This window comes from Culex quinquefasciatus, chromosome 3, assembly GCF_015732765.1.
Source record: "Culex quinquefasciatus strain JHB chromosome 3, VPISU_Cqui_1.0_pri_paternal, whole genome shotgun sequence".
NCBI lineage: Eukaryota > Metazoa > Arthropoda > Insecta > Diptera > Culicidae > Culex > Culex quinquefasciatus.
In genome coordinates, this window is record NC_051863.1 from 192,584,513 (window position 1) to 192,597,410 (window position 12,898).

The 12,898-nt window shown below is 41.4% G+C and overlaps 1 protein-coding gene across 1 annotated transcript; it reads left to right on the top strand.

Annotated features, from left to right (window-relative positions):
* Nucleotides 1-10,326, top strand: LOC6031028 (tonsoku-like protein). Its single transcript, XM_001841828.2, has 4 exons — nt 1-237; nt 2,610-5,646; nt 8,965-9,146; nt 9,205-10,326. The coding sequence occupies exons 1-4, from the start codon at nt 207-209 to the stop codon at nt 10,272-10,274; spliced, it is 4,320 nt and encodes a 1,439-aa protein (XP_001841880.1). The 5' UTR covers nt 1-206; the 3' UTR covers nt 10,275-10,326.
* Nucleotides 10,327-12,898: the final 2,572 nt, after the last annotated feature.

Sequence of the window (12,898 nt, forward strand, 5' to 3'; positions counted from 1 at the left end):
AAGTTGGAAAACCGCGCGAAATTCTACGGCCGTGTTGTTCTTTGCAATTTGAGAAGGTTTCGAAGGACGTGAATTTTGTAAAAATCTGCGATTTTTCGGGAAAGTTTACTGATTTTTGTCAGTATGGAAATGAAATTAGAGTGATTAGTGGTGCCTGGTGATATTTGCGAAGAAATTTGTAGTTAAACGCCGGGAGATACGCTGCAATGAGTTCCGAAACCGACGTGGAAGAGCAGCGTGAGTTATTTTAAAAGTTATTGCACCCAAATATTTTTTTATAAACTTTTGTTTCAAATCCCGAACTAACTTTTTAATCGGGTGAATTTGTAGATGTAAACAAGCAGTCTATCCCACTTGCTCTAGTTACAGTTCACGTTGAGTAAGAAAGGGATAGGCTGCTTGTTTACATCTACGGATTTGGGAGCCGCAGCCGTGCGAGTAAGGCGGTTGCTTTACAACGCAAATTCCTGCTTGTGAAAAAACTCGGGTTCAAATCCTTGGCTCCCCGGCCCAACCTTCCAAGCGTTTTTCGAGTGCAAATAATCGCCTAGCATTTATCACCCGGTGCAAAGGTTGTGCTCAGAACCTAGCAGTGCTGTGTAAGAAGCTTGGCCGCGCGCTGAGAAGAGCTTATATCGAGAAATTAAAAGTGCAACATGGAGTTAAACTCTCTGTCAAGCTGCTGTGAAGCTTTTCATGACAGCTGCGAAAGCTTCACTCCATGTTACCGGCTCACATCTCTCTTTTTAATTTCTCGATAGCAATACAATCGAGAAATTAAAAGCGCAACATGGAGTTAAACTTTCTGTCAAGCTGCTGTGAAGCTTTCCATGACAGCTGCGAAAATTTCACTCCATGTTACCGGCTCACATCTCTCTTTTTAATTTCTCGATACTGCTCTGGTTCTAGCGATGCACAATATAAAAAAGAACGCATGGAAGGTGGTCTACAAGAGTTACGGCTTTTCGGCTGGTCGACACACGCGTTCACCCAATACAATGGTGTTTGCGTGCGAAGTCAACAGAAAGGCCCAACAACAGTAAATTGGGCAATCCTACAATAGACCTATCGAGAAATTAAAAGTGAGAGTGTGTGCAACATGGAGTTAAACTTTCTGTGAAGTTGCTGTGAAGATTACCACGGCACTTTGAAAAGTTTAACTCCATGTTGCACGCACACACTCTCACTTTTAATTTCTCGATAATCAGGTTTCAGTGGTAGATTACTCAGACAGAAAAAAAAATAAATACATCTACGGATTTGCCCTATTAAAAAGTTAATACGGAATTTGTTAAATTTAATAACTTTGCAAAAAAGAACTGTAAACTTCGGATGTAAGAAACAAGGTTTGTCCGTCGACTTTTCGCCATGCATTCTCTTAAAAATTTATAATTTGGAAACTTTCAAGCATGTTCTTTTTAATTTTTCGATTTTTATCTTTGAAATTGATGACAATTTTTGACATTTTTAATGCTAAATATTAAAAATAAAATTGTTTCGAAATTTTTGCTTTTTTTATTTTTATAATTTAAAAATTGTTTAAAGCTTTGTAATTTTTCCTTTTTTAGCATGTACTTATCAATATAAATATAAATTTTATCTGGTTAAACTTAAATTTTTATAAAAGTCATATAAGTATTTTTTTTGCCCCTTGATTTTTCGCATTTTTCGGGCCAACTTTGAACGAGGGAAAAAGTGGAGGGAGGGGGTCGTGACGACATAAACTTTGAAAAATATTTGCAACGGTCAAACAGATTTTTTTTTATTCAAAATCAAATCAAATAATTTGCTCTACAGCATTCCCCTGTCGTTCTCGATTACGAGATTCCTACTCGAAACTAGGTGCCCGAAGGCTTGATTGTTGAGGCAATTGCAAACCTCTTTTTACACCAAAGCTTCCATCCACCCCGGGATTCAAGCTGACGACCTTTGGATTGTTAGTCCAACTGCCTACCAGCGACTCCACCGAGACAGGACCCAGGGAGACGACTGCTACGCCTGGACTGAGCTAACGAAATAACCTCTAAGATTAGACCGAAGCCAACATTTACTTCCCCGTCCGACGGAAGGCGTGATTAGACAAATCTCGTCTCAAAATTTGCCACAGGGACCTTCTGGGATCGAACCCAGGCCGGCTGGGTGAGAGCTTACCCATACACCACGGGTCCCGGCTTTTTTTTAAATCAAACAAAATCATAGTTTAGGTATTTTAGACATTTTTGAAAAGTTTGGGCATTTATAAATTTCCGTTATTTTTAACATTTCAATTATTGAATTTGGAAATATTATTGAAATATTTGAATTTGTTTGGTTTCTGAACTTAATAATTTTTAATCTTGAAAGTGTTAAAATTTTGATGTTTTTTTTATAATTTCTGAATAAATTGTTTTATATAAAAAAAATACTTTGGATATTTTGAAAACAAGTCCAAACAACTCGAGAATTCTTTGATCCTCAGTCGTAATTTGTCGATTGTAGATCAAGAAATTTCGATCGAATGACCTCAATCAACCAGCGAAAAATTGCGACTTACCGTTGAAAAATTACGATCGAGTGCAATAACCACTACAAATACAGTTAAATCCTTATGCTAACATTACTTCTTTCAGGACTGCTCCGTCGCAAGAAAAAGGCCTCCGAAGCTGGAAACCTGCTCCTGCTGGCCGAGGCATGCCGGAAATTGGGCGAGATGTACCACGAGCAAAGTGAACACCGAAAGGCACTCATCGAGTACAAGCTGGTGGCCAAAGCGTTCCAGAACCTGAAAATGCAAATGGAACTGGGCCGGGCGCACCGGATGATTGGCGAACAGTTCAACATGCTGGGAGAGTTTGAAAAGGCGCTGCAGTACGATCGAAGCTATCTGGACATTGCGAAACAGGAAAAGGACCACGTTGAGGTGCAGAGGGCTCACGTTACGATTGGGCGGACGTTTCTGATGAAGGGACAGAGCTGCGAGAAGCTCGAACAAGCGATGGAACCACTGATGGAGGCGGAGAGGTCATTCGAACGGAGTTTGAAGTTGAGCCGGGAGTTGAAGAGCATTGGGCGGTTGGAGCAGGTCGACATGGAAGCGAGATCTCTGCTGAATCTGGGCGTGACGAAGGAGCACCAGGGCAACTGGGAGCAGGCCACCGAGTACATGCAGAAGGCGACGAAGCTCGCCGAGAACAACGACCTGACCGAGTTGCTGCACCAGTGTTACACCACGTCGGCGCTGCTGTTCAACTCGAAGCTGAACAATCACGCACGAGCACTGAAAGCCCTCTCGGAAGCGCTGGAAGTTGCGTCCCGGCTGCAGAACAAGGCCACCAAGATGTGCGAGACGTTGATCACCAAGGCGGACATTCTGATCAAGACGGGCGACTTTCAGAGCGCTCGCCAAGCGCTGAAGCAGGCGTACAAGCTGCGGACGCCGGTCGCGACCGACGCGGACAACATTGAACGCCGGTTGAAAGTGCTGGTGGCGGTTTGCCGCGTCGAGGACGAGTTGATCATGACCGGCAGTGAAGAGTACAGAAAGAAGAAGGGATTGTACGAGCGGATGGGAGACGGCGCCTGCAAGCTGGAGAACTACGCGAAGGCCATCGACTACTATCTGAAAATGCTGGAGTGTGCGCAGCTCGCGGGGGAAGCCGATCGCGATTTGATCCCGATCTACGTCAGTCTGTACCAGACGTACAAGGACAACAAGCAGTACGACGATGCGTTGGTTTATTTGTGGCAGGAGTACGAGTTGATCGACGATGACCCGGAGGAGGCGTACAATACGCTGTTGAGCATTGCGGACGTGTTTGAGGCGCAGAAGAAGTCCTGGAACGAGGTGGATGAAATCTATCAGCGCGCTCGTGCGCAGGCCAAGAAGCTCAAGTCGCTTCCGAAGGAACGGGTAGCGATTAAGCGCTGCGTTGCGATGCTTAAGCGGCAAGGGATGGAAATGATGGCGGAACGGCTTGAAAAGGAGGCCACCGGGATGGGTATGGACTTGGAGAACAGCGTCGCTGAGGACAGTGACGATTCGGACACTCAGGATGAAACGGAAACTTCGATTGAGTACGCAATCAATTCGCTGGAAATTGGCGAGGATGTCGACTTGGCCGAGCTGTCCAATTCGGACGATGAGAGACCGAAGCCGTTGGATAAATCGCTGGAGGGTAAGAATACCCGAAAGAGAGGAACCACTTTCAAGGTGAAGAAGAACAACAAGGGAGAGTCGCAACTTCACCAGGCGTGCATCGGCGGTAACTTTGTACTCGTGCAAAAGCTGCTTGATCAAGGCCATCCCGTGAACGTCCGCGATAACGCCGGTTGGTTGCCGTTGCACGAGGCCTGCATTCATGGCCACAAGGAAATCGTTGACCTGTTGCTGGATCGAGGAGCGTACATCAACGACAAAGGTGGTACCAGCTGCGATGGAATCACTCCGCTGTACGACGCTTGCTCCAACGGGAACTTGGAAGTGGTGGAACTGCTGCTTGATCGCGGAGCAAACTGTACGCAGCGAACCGACTCCGGCGATACAACGTTGAACGTGCTGCAGCTTTGGTTCGAAGGCGTCCAGAAAAAACTGGCTCCCGAGATCATTTCGTATTACAACACGATCTACCACCGAATCAAGGGCTATTTTGATGTGGCCGCTGTTAAACCAGACGAATCGGCAACCGTTCCCGATGCAATTCTCAACGACTCACAGCCAGCCGGTCGATCAACCCGTCGCCGAGCAATCCAACCCATTCGTTCGGGCTCCGAGTCTGGAAATGAAGAAACACGATCAGCTCGCTCGACCGTTCGCAACTCCGCAAAACAACCGTCCAAACGCCGACCGCTTCCCGAGGTGCGCTCGGACTCGTCCGGCCTGTCGTCCGACTCGGAACCGGAAGAGCAGATCCGACCTCGCGCCTCAAAACCCGGCGTATTCGACTACCAAACCGCGATCGAAGCGGTTCGCAAACGCACCAACGCTCAGCTGTCACCGCTGAAGGACCCCAACCCGGCCCCGTCCAAGCGAACCGCCCACATGCGCCGCGAAGAGGTCGGCGACGACTGGCTGGTGGCAGATGTGAATCCCGCCACAAAGCGACAGAAATTCCTCTCCGACAAGGACTATTCCGAACCATCAGTTAAATCATCCCGTCGCAGCTTGGAGGACCTCGTATCCCCGCAAAAGTCCGTCGCCAGCAGCAAAGGGTCGAACCGCGCACGGCAGCGAAGCGTTTCCCTTGACCCCGCTCCGGACGCCAACCAGATCCTGATGAGCGCCTCGAACCGAAGTTTCTCCCGGGCACCTTCCGCCCAATCGAAATCTCACCGGCAGAGCTTAACCGGCAGCAACCGGTACCAGGGATCGCTGCTGGAAGCGGGCTTCAGCGTGAGCTCCCGGTCGGTCGGTTCGAACGGATCCGCGGTGGATGATCCGGAAGACGTGCGGTTGCTGATGTCACCGTCGAAGGAGAGCGTCGCATCGTCGTCCGGAGATAATAGACCGAGCGGGATGACGACGACGAAGGCGCCGGGTTTGGTGTTGCCGCCGTCAATGGTGCGAGTTCTGGTGGACGGAGATCAGATTGATGTGGACTACGATCAGGACCAGGAGATGGGACTTAGCGTCGGGTGGTTGGCCGAGGAGGTGGCCAAGCGATACGGAATGTGAGTTGGATTTTGAAATTTATTTGTTTGTTTTTATATTTTAATATTTTATTATTATTTTTTTTTTAAATTGAATATTTTAGTACTTTAAATTTTTAATATTTTAATATTTTAATGTTTTATTATTTTAATATTTTAATATTTTAATATTTCAATATTTTATTATTTTAATATTTTTATATTTTTTATATTTTAATATTACAATATTTTATTATTTTAATATTTTAATATTTTAAAATTTTAATATTTTAAAATTTTAATATTTTAAAATTTTAATATTTTAATATTTTAAAATTTTAATATTTTATTATTTTAATATTTTAATATTTTAAAATTTTAATATTTTAATATTTTAATATTTTAATCCTTGGGCATGAGTAAGGATCTTGTCGCCGCTAGCGGGTTGGCTCAATTATAAAATTAAATATTGATAATATTACCCAATTATCCGGCCAACACTTGCGATCGGATCTCTACATTGTGTCTAGGTGTAAATTCCTAGCTAGGAGTGATCAGTGTTAGAGATGGTCCCAGGGCTTAAGTAGGAGTTCATTGAAGCAAATAGCCTCCCCTCCCTTTTAAATTGAAAAAATGAACTCTGAAAACAAGCGCTTACTCACAATAAACAGATGCCTCTTCTAGGCCTGGTAGGGCTGCAGAAAACATAGATTTATAAGTATATTATAAGCTGTGTATTATTTTGATATGTCAAAATTTCCATAGAGTCTCGGTCAATCAATAATGTAATGACATCGGACAAAATTCGTTAATCTGTTGAACTAACGGTTGACGGATTATGGTTGTATCTACCATTGTTGCGAATCGAGGGTCTACTGGAGCCTTGACGATCAAATGGAGCCTAACATTTCAAAAGGGCGCATGGGTTTTGTGAACAAGAGTGTGTCTCCTTCACTTAAATGACAGTTTACATAAGGTATTATAGAGATACACTCTTGTTTGCAAAGCTTGTGTGCAAACTTATGAACTGTTCATTTATGTTTATTGGTTTTTGGAAGCGGCAAGGCTGGTTTAAAAAGGTCCTTTACCTTATTTGGCGTTGTAATAAAACATTTAAGGATTTGAGATTAAATTTACATTCAGGCAGTTTAGTTTAGGTTGTTGATTAAAGTTAGTTAGGTTTCCGTAGATGAATAATTGGATTTAAATTATAGTTGATTTGGTCGAAGTGTCTGTTTCTATTTGTAATGTACGACAGGACTACTGACAAACGCGACAGGTCGGCAGTTAGTTTTCATCTTTTGCTCTCTAGTATTTTTTTTTTATTTCCTTTAAATTTGGAATACATCATAGGTTTCTTTAGTATAGATCTCCGATAAGTTACATTTTTTTTTAATTATTTAATTAACTAATAATTTAATTTATTCCGGGCCTATTTACTTTGAACCACAATTTAAGATTTTCTTTTCCCTGCTTGCCATACAATTTTGAAATCAATGATTAGAGTATTTAGGATAATTATTTTCAACATTACAATATTTATCTGTTTGTTATCTCCACATTACTTTCTATAACAGGTTTTAAAAAGAATACTTTCTGTTGTTACATAAGCCTTTTGCTTGTTCAACAGACAATTTAGAAATGTTAGGTGTTAAGCGGAATTAAGCTAGACCATTTAGAAATTTAGAAGTGCATTTAGGTTTAGGCACACTTATTTTAACCATGAGCTTCAGTTTTATTTTTATTATTATTTAGAGAAGATTTGTAGGGTTTATTGTCCCTAATGAGTTCGTTCCTTAGAAATTAGGAGAAAAAAGATACTGCCGCCACCTTTGTTTAATATTTGCAGGTACCCAGCCTCATCAGCGGAGCTGGTCAAAGGATGACCAGGTCAAATTCGTTACTGACCAATTCCGACATCAACTGGCGAAGGTGATCTAGGACATCTGACGGCGGTTGCGGGGTCGTCCTCTCAAAAGCTAAGTAACAAATCAGTAAAGTAATCGTATTACAGGCCTGCCTATTATGGTCATGTTGAATACGATTAACTACAACACTAACCATTTAAACTTTCAGCAAACAAGACTTATGACGGACGTGACAAGACGAGGGCCTGTTAAGCTTTTAAACATTGTTTTCTGTTGTTTTCTTTGCTTCTGATAATTAATTACTTTCGTTGATTGATTGTAAACCTCAACATATAAATTCATTTTGATAACTTTGCGTTTGTTGGGATGGTTTAATAATCGGTTAGTAAAGGTCCATTTGTGCGTGGATAGTGTACTCCGTTCGCTAGGGTTCCTTGGAGTCAGTTCTGTGGGGTTTAACAGTCTCGACAGTTTAAACCTATAGCGCTGATTTTGGGAAGCTCGTGCGAACGGGGTTTTTAATGAACATTGGGGGCGGCGATTGAGCACGAAGTTTTGATTTAGCTTATTTACATCATTACACGATTACATACTCTCACAAACACAATCTCATTTTAACCTACCCAATCATGTCCTCAATCCCCGCTCCCATGGAGTGCGAGCGATCCGCATGTGATTGACACGACCATTACCGTTCCTTTACACAACCGGACTTGGACTGACTTGATCCTGGCTATCCCACCTCGATCCGAAAAAAAAAAAAATTTTTTTTAATATTTTAATATTTTATTATTTTAATATTTTAATATTTTAATATTTTAATATCTGAATATTTGAATGTTTTTATATTTGAATATTTTAATATTTTAATATTTCAATATTTTAATATTTTAAAATTTTGATATTTTAATGTTTTATTATTTTAATATTTCAATATTTTCATGTTTTATTAGTTGAATGTTTTAATATTTCAATTTTTTAATATCTAATATTTTAATATTTTAATGTTTTAATATTTTAATATAATAACATTTTAACTTTTAAGATGTTCTATTTTCATATTTTTGTTTTTAATATTTTTGTTTATTTAATTATATTTTTGCACATTTCTATTTTTCGAACTGTAATAAATCGAACTGTAGCAATTTAAAAAGGGTTTCCCTTACGCTACAAGAAATAAACAAACAAACAAACATTTCTATTTTTAATTTTAACGATTCAAGATTTATTTTTCAATGTTTAGGTTGTTTTTTTTTATTTTTTACAATTTTTTAATTTTTTTTCCTTTTGTTTGATTTTTTTAAACTCTGAATCTGATATTTTTTTTCAAAATTTAAAATTTTCCTTTTTTTTATTTTGTAATGTTTTTAGTCTTCTAAATTATTATGGATGAAATTTTGTAATTTTCGATCGAGATGAAACGATTGCTTGCTATACTGAGGGTATTTATGTTTTACCACCCAATTAACCAGTCCTTCTCCGAATTTTCCAGCAAACACGGCAAACGACCCCTGCTGAAGCTGATGCGCTCGGACAACAGCCTGTGCATGGATTCGGAACCACTCTCGACCGTGCTGGAAAAAACCGACCCGGTCATCAAATCGTACGTGATCGAGTACACCTCGCTGCGGGGAGATCAGTTCTACGAGGACAGCTGCCGGCTGCGCGATCTTGGTAAGACGAGACTCCTCGACACTGTACAAGTTAAATTTACAACTTGTAATCATTCCAGAACCCGTAACCGCGCTGATGAGCGCGCTCAACCTGATGGAAAACACAGGCAAGCTCGCCCTGAAGCGAGACTTTTTCGCGGGCACCACGCGCCAGTTCGACGTCCTGTTTCAAGCCATCGGCTGCCAGGGCAGTACGCGGGAGCTCAACCTGTCGATGAATCAGCTCACGGACGCGGAGTTGCAGGGCTTCGTCGAGAAGCTTCCGGTGCTGAAGAACTTGGAACGGTTGAACCTCGCGATGAACCCGCTAACGCAGAAGAGCATCTTCAGTATGTCCACCAAGCTGGCGTCGCTTCCGGACATGATCTACATGACTGAGCTGGATCTCAGTCGGTGTTCGCTGCTGGATCAGAGCATGCCCCAGTTGGCCAGCATCTGCCAGCGGATGCCACAGCTTCGGGTGCTGCGACTGGCGTCGACGATGATCACAAACTTGACGTATGGAAGTCCTCCGCTGGACGTGTCCCGCCTCCAAGTGCTGGACGTGTCCGAAAACAGTCTCAACAAAAAGTCCATCGAGTACATGTTTGCCAAGTTGGACATGTGCATTTTGACGGAGCTGAACGTGTGTAAGTTGGGTTTGCTTGCGGAATTTAAGCCAAATCTAACCGTGGCGATTCAGACGAAAGAGTTCGACATGTTGAGCACGCTGAATCTCAGCCAGTGTGGCCTCACCGATGATGAACTGTCCACACTGCTGGTTCCACTGCGATCCAGTGCCGGAAAGTTGAAGCTGCTGGACGTGTCCTTCAATCGGCAGTTGACGCAGAAAAGCTTCGTCGAGGTGTTCCGCACGTTAAACACCCACTCGCTGGAGATGGTCCGATTCGCCGAAAATCCGCTGGTGTTGAAAGGCTTGAGCGATGCGCTGATGGACGATATTCAGTACGATCGCGCCAGGTGCTACCCGTACGCGGTTGACCTGATGAGACCGTTGAGGTTGGGCGAACCGGAGGCAAAAACGTTGCTGGATAAGTTGACGGATTTTTGGGAGCAGCTATGGAAGGAACGTGGAGCGGTTTCGATGAGCAAATCAACGGTTTCGCTGAGGCAAAAGCATTACACATAAGTACTGCATAATTATCCTTTTTCTGTGGTAATATACGCCTTTCCGGTGGAAAGGAAGAAAGCACAGAGAAATTTGTATTATGGAAGAAATGTCATGGCTGCACGAGTATCTGCTAGGGTTTTGGCTCCTCAATCTTTTTTGAACTGTTGAAATTAGATTTATATTCGTTAGTCTCGGGCCTGATGGTGGGAACCTACTGATGCAGGTACCGTAAACTGGGGCGACACTGGTAGGATTTCAATTTATTTTTGGAATATTTTCCAACTGTAAGGTTTTCCACAAGGCTATTATTTTTAGGACATGTACTGCCGTTCTACGCATCAAAAGGTTGCAGGCCAAGGGCGAATTATGCTGATGATACCTCTTCAGTTGACGCTCAGGCGAGGAACATCCTGGAAGGGGCGTCACTGACTACGTCCGTAGTCCTGTTAGATCATTCTTGATCAGGACAGTATAGCTCTGGTTCCTTGCAAGTGTCCTATTTTCTTACCTCCAAGTTGGCTTGGTTTTCATGATGACCTAGCTGGTGGCCTGTGGAAACGGTCTAAGTCGAGACGGCTAAAAGAAAGGGGCGCGATAATGTGGGAAAGGGAAGTAATTTGTGATTGCAGACGGTATTGTTTTGATTCGCAGTATGTTAAGTCAACTGCTGTGGATGTACCTGAACATCGCACAATGGGGTTTCTTTTCTTTCCATTTCAGCTACCAACTATCTTCTGTTTATTTTGTTTCACTGATTTTCTAATGCGGCTTCTGTTTACTATCCTCCATTTGATTTCGATTTTTCTCATTTGATTCTCTTATTTCTCAACGCTTTTCCACTCTATTTTACCAATTGATGCTGCTGTAACAAACTTTCTGCTTTCCCTTAATTTGGCAGCGATGTCAATTTTGTTTTTCATGTGCCTTTTCTTTATTTATCTATTTGAATAATTTCTCATCTTCCCTGTAAATTGCCCTCAATACAATCTAAGCTTGTTTGTAACCTCTATTTATTAATTATTGTTAATTTCTTTATCTACTTCATAAATTACTATCTTTCTTTTACTATTGATACTTCAAATAGTATATTTCTTTCACTGTCCATTGTTTTCAATCTTCACCCTTTTCTTCAAACAAATGAGGTTCGAGCCCTTACTCAATTTTTGGAAAGATCAAAGAATTAACACAAATATTACTATTGTACTTTTGAAAAACTTTTATAAAATGCTTAGGATCAAAAATTGTAACAAAACACCGCGACAAAAGAAATAGCAATATATAAACACGACGTAACACTAAGAAAGATTTCAGGAGAAAACAATACATAGTAAAATAACAACTAGCTTTTGAATTTAAACTAAAAATCAAACAGTTTTTGCTTTAATGAAAGTTGTTAGGCACACTTTAAATGGTTAGGCGCTTATACTTACATCAAACCCTACTTAATGTACCACCCCCGGCCGAGTTAAAATGCGTAACCGGAAAAGAAGGTGTGCATGCCTGGCACGAACACTCAAAGCGTGTTCTAGCGTGTTGCTCGTACTGACTCAGAGCAAGGGTGAGAGTAGGTGTAAGGGCAGTGCGTGTTCGTTGGGAACCTGGTGCATACGATCGGTCAAGGCCCGTTCTTGTGTTTGTGTGTGCAACCAACCAAACGGGACCACGCGGTCGCTTCTTACAAATTGAGTTGTTTCCATGTATTTTTAGCTCTCATTCTATACATGCAAATAACTCGCATAGGCATTAAGATCGGTCAAGGCCCGTTCTTACACTGAAAATTGCGAATTGCGAAATATACTGCCGTTCTACGCATAATTGTCCCATGTCAGTTTTGGACGATTTTGACTTCATGGCACTTTTCAGTTTAGTGTGATGTGAACTTTAAGAAAAACACATAAAATCTGGTAGTTTGTTCGGAAACTCATTAAAAACAACACCAAGTCTGTTTGTCCCATCGTTAAACTTCTACGCATAATTGTCCCACCAAGTATTTTCATAAACGGAATCATTAGTTTTACTAAGCATTATGTCTTGTTTGCCTGTTGTATAGCAAGAGAATCACAAATAATGGTGATAAACTGCTAACTGGGGCGATTAGGGACACATAGGGCGAATAGGAACCCACGGGACAATTATGCGTAGAAACACAGAAATCGGTCGAAAAATTTCAATCGCATTTTTCTCAGTTGCACTTTTTTGAACATGGGACAATTATGCGTAGAACGGCAGCTTACTGCTGACAAAAGTTTAATTTTCCCTTTAAAGTTGAATTTAGTTGAAAAGAAGGGAAAACTCTCTTGTCTAGAAGTAGGTACTGTTGCCAAAGGTGAAATTTTTATTTTTTTTAAATTTTTGAAGTGTTTGAATTTTTTAATTTTTTTAATTTTTTTAAAGTTTTTGAAATTCAGTCTATTCCCCTCTTACTAGACGTGAACTGTCACTTGATCGAAAGGGATAGACTGCTTGTTTACAAATGCAGATTCGCCCTATTGAAATGTTACTACGGATTTGTTATCTTCATTTTGCGGAAAAATCTCAAATCAATCAAAGTCAAATTTTCCTGGTATTTCTAACAACAGTTTTTTTTCTACAAACTCAAAAAAGTTTTTGAAATTTAAATATTTAAAAAATCGATACATCGA

What these genes read in the sequence shown, in the direction of transcription:
- LOC6031028 (XM_001841828.2), top strand. Translation starts at nt 207, where the DNA reads ATGAGTTCCGAAACCGACGTGGAAGAGCAGC. An exon ending in AACCGACGTGGAAGAGCAGC is followed by an intron (nt 238 to 2,609) that starts GTGAGTTATTTT and finishes TACTTCTTTCAG; the next exon opens with GACTGCTCCGTCGCAAGAAA. An exon ending in GTGGCCAAGCGATACGGAAT is followed by an intron (nt 5,647 to 8,964) that starts GTGAGTTGGATT and finishes CGAATTTTCCAG; the next exon opens with CAAACACGGCAAACGACCCC.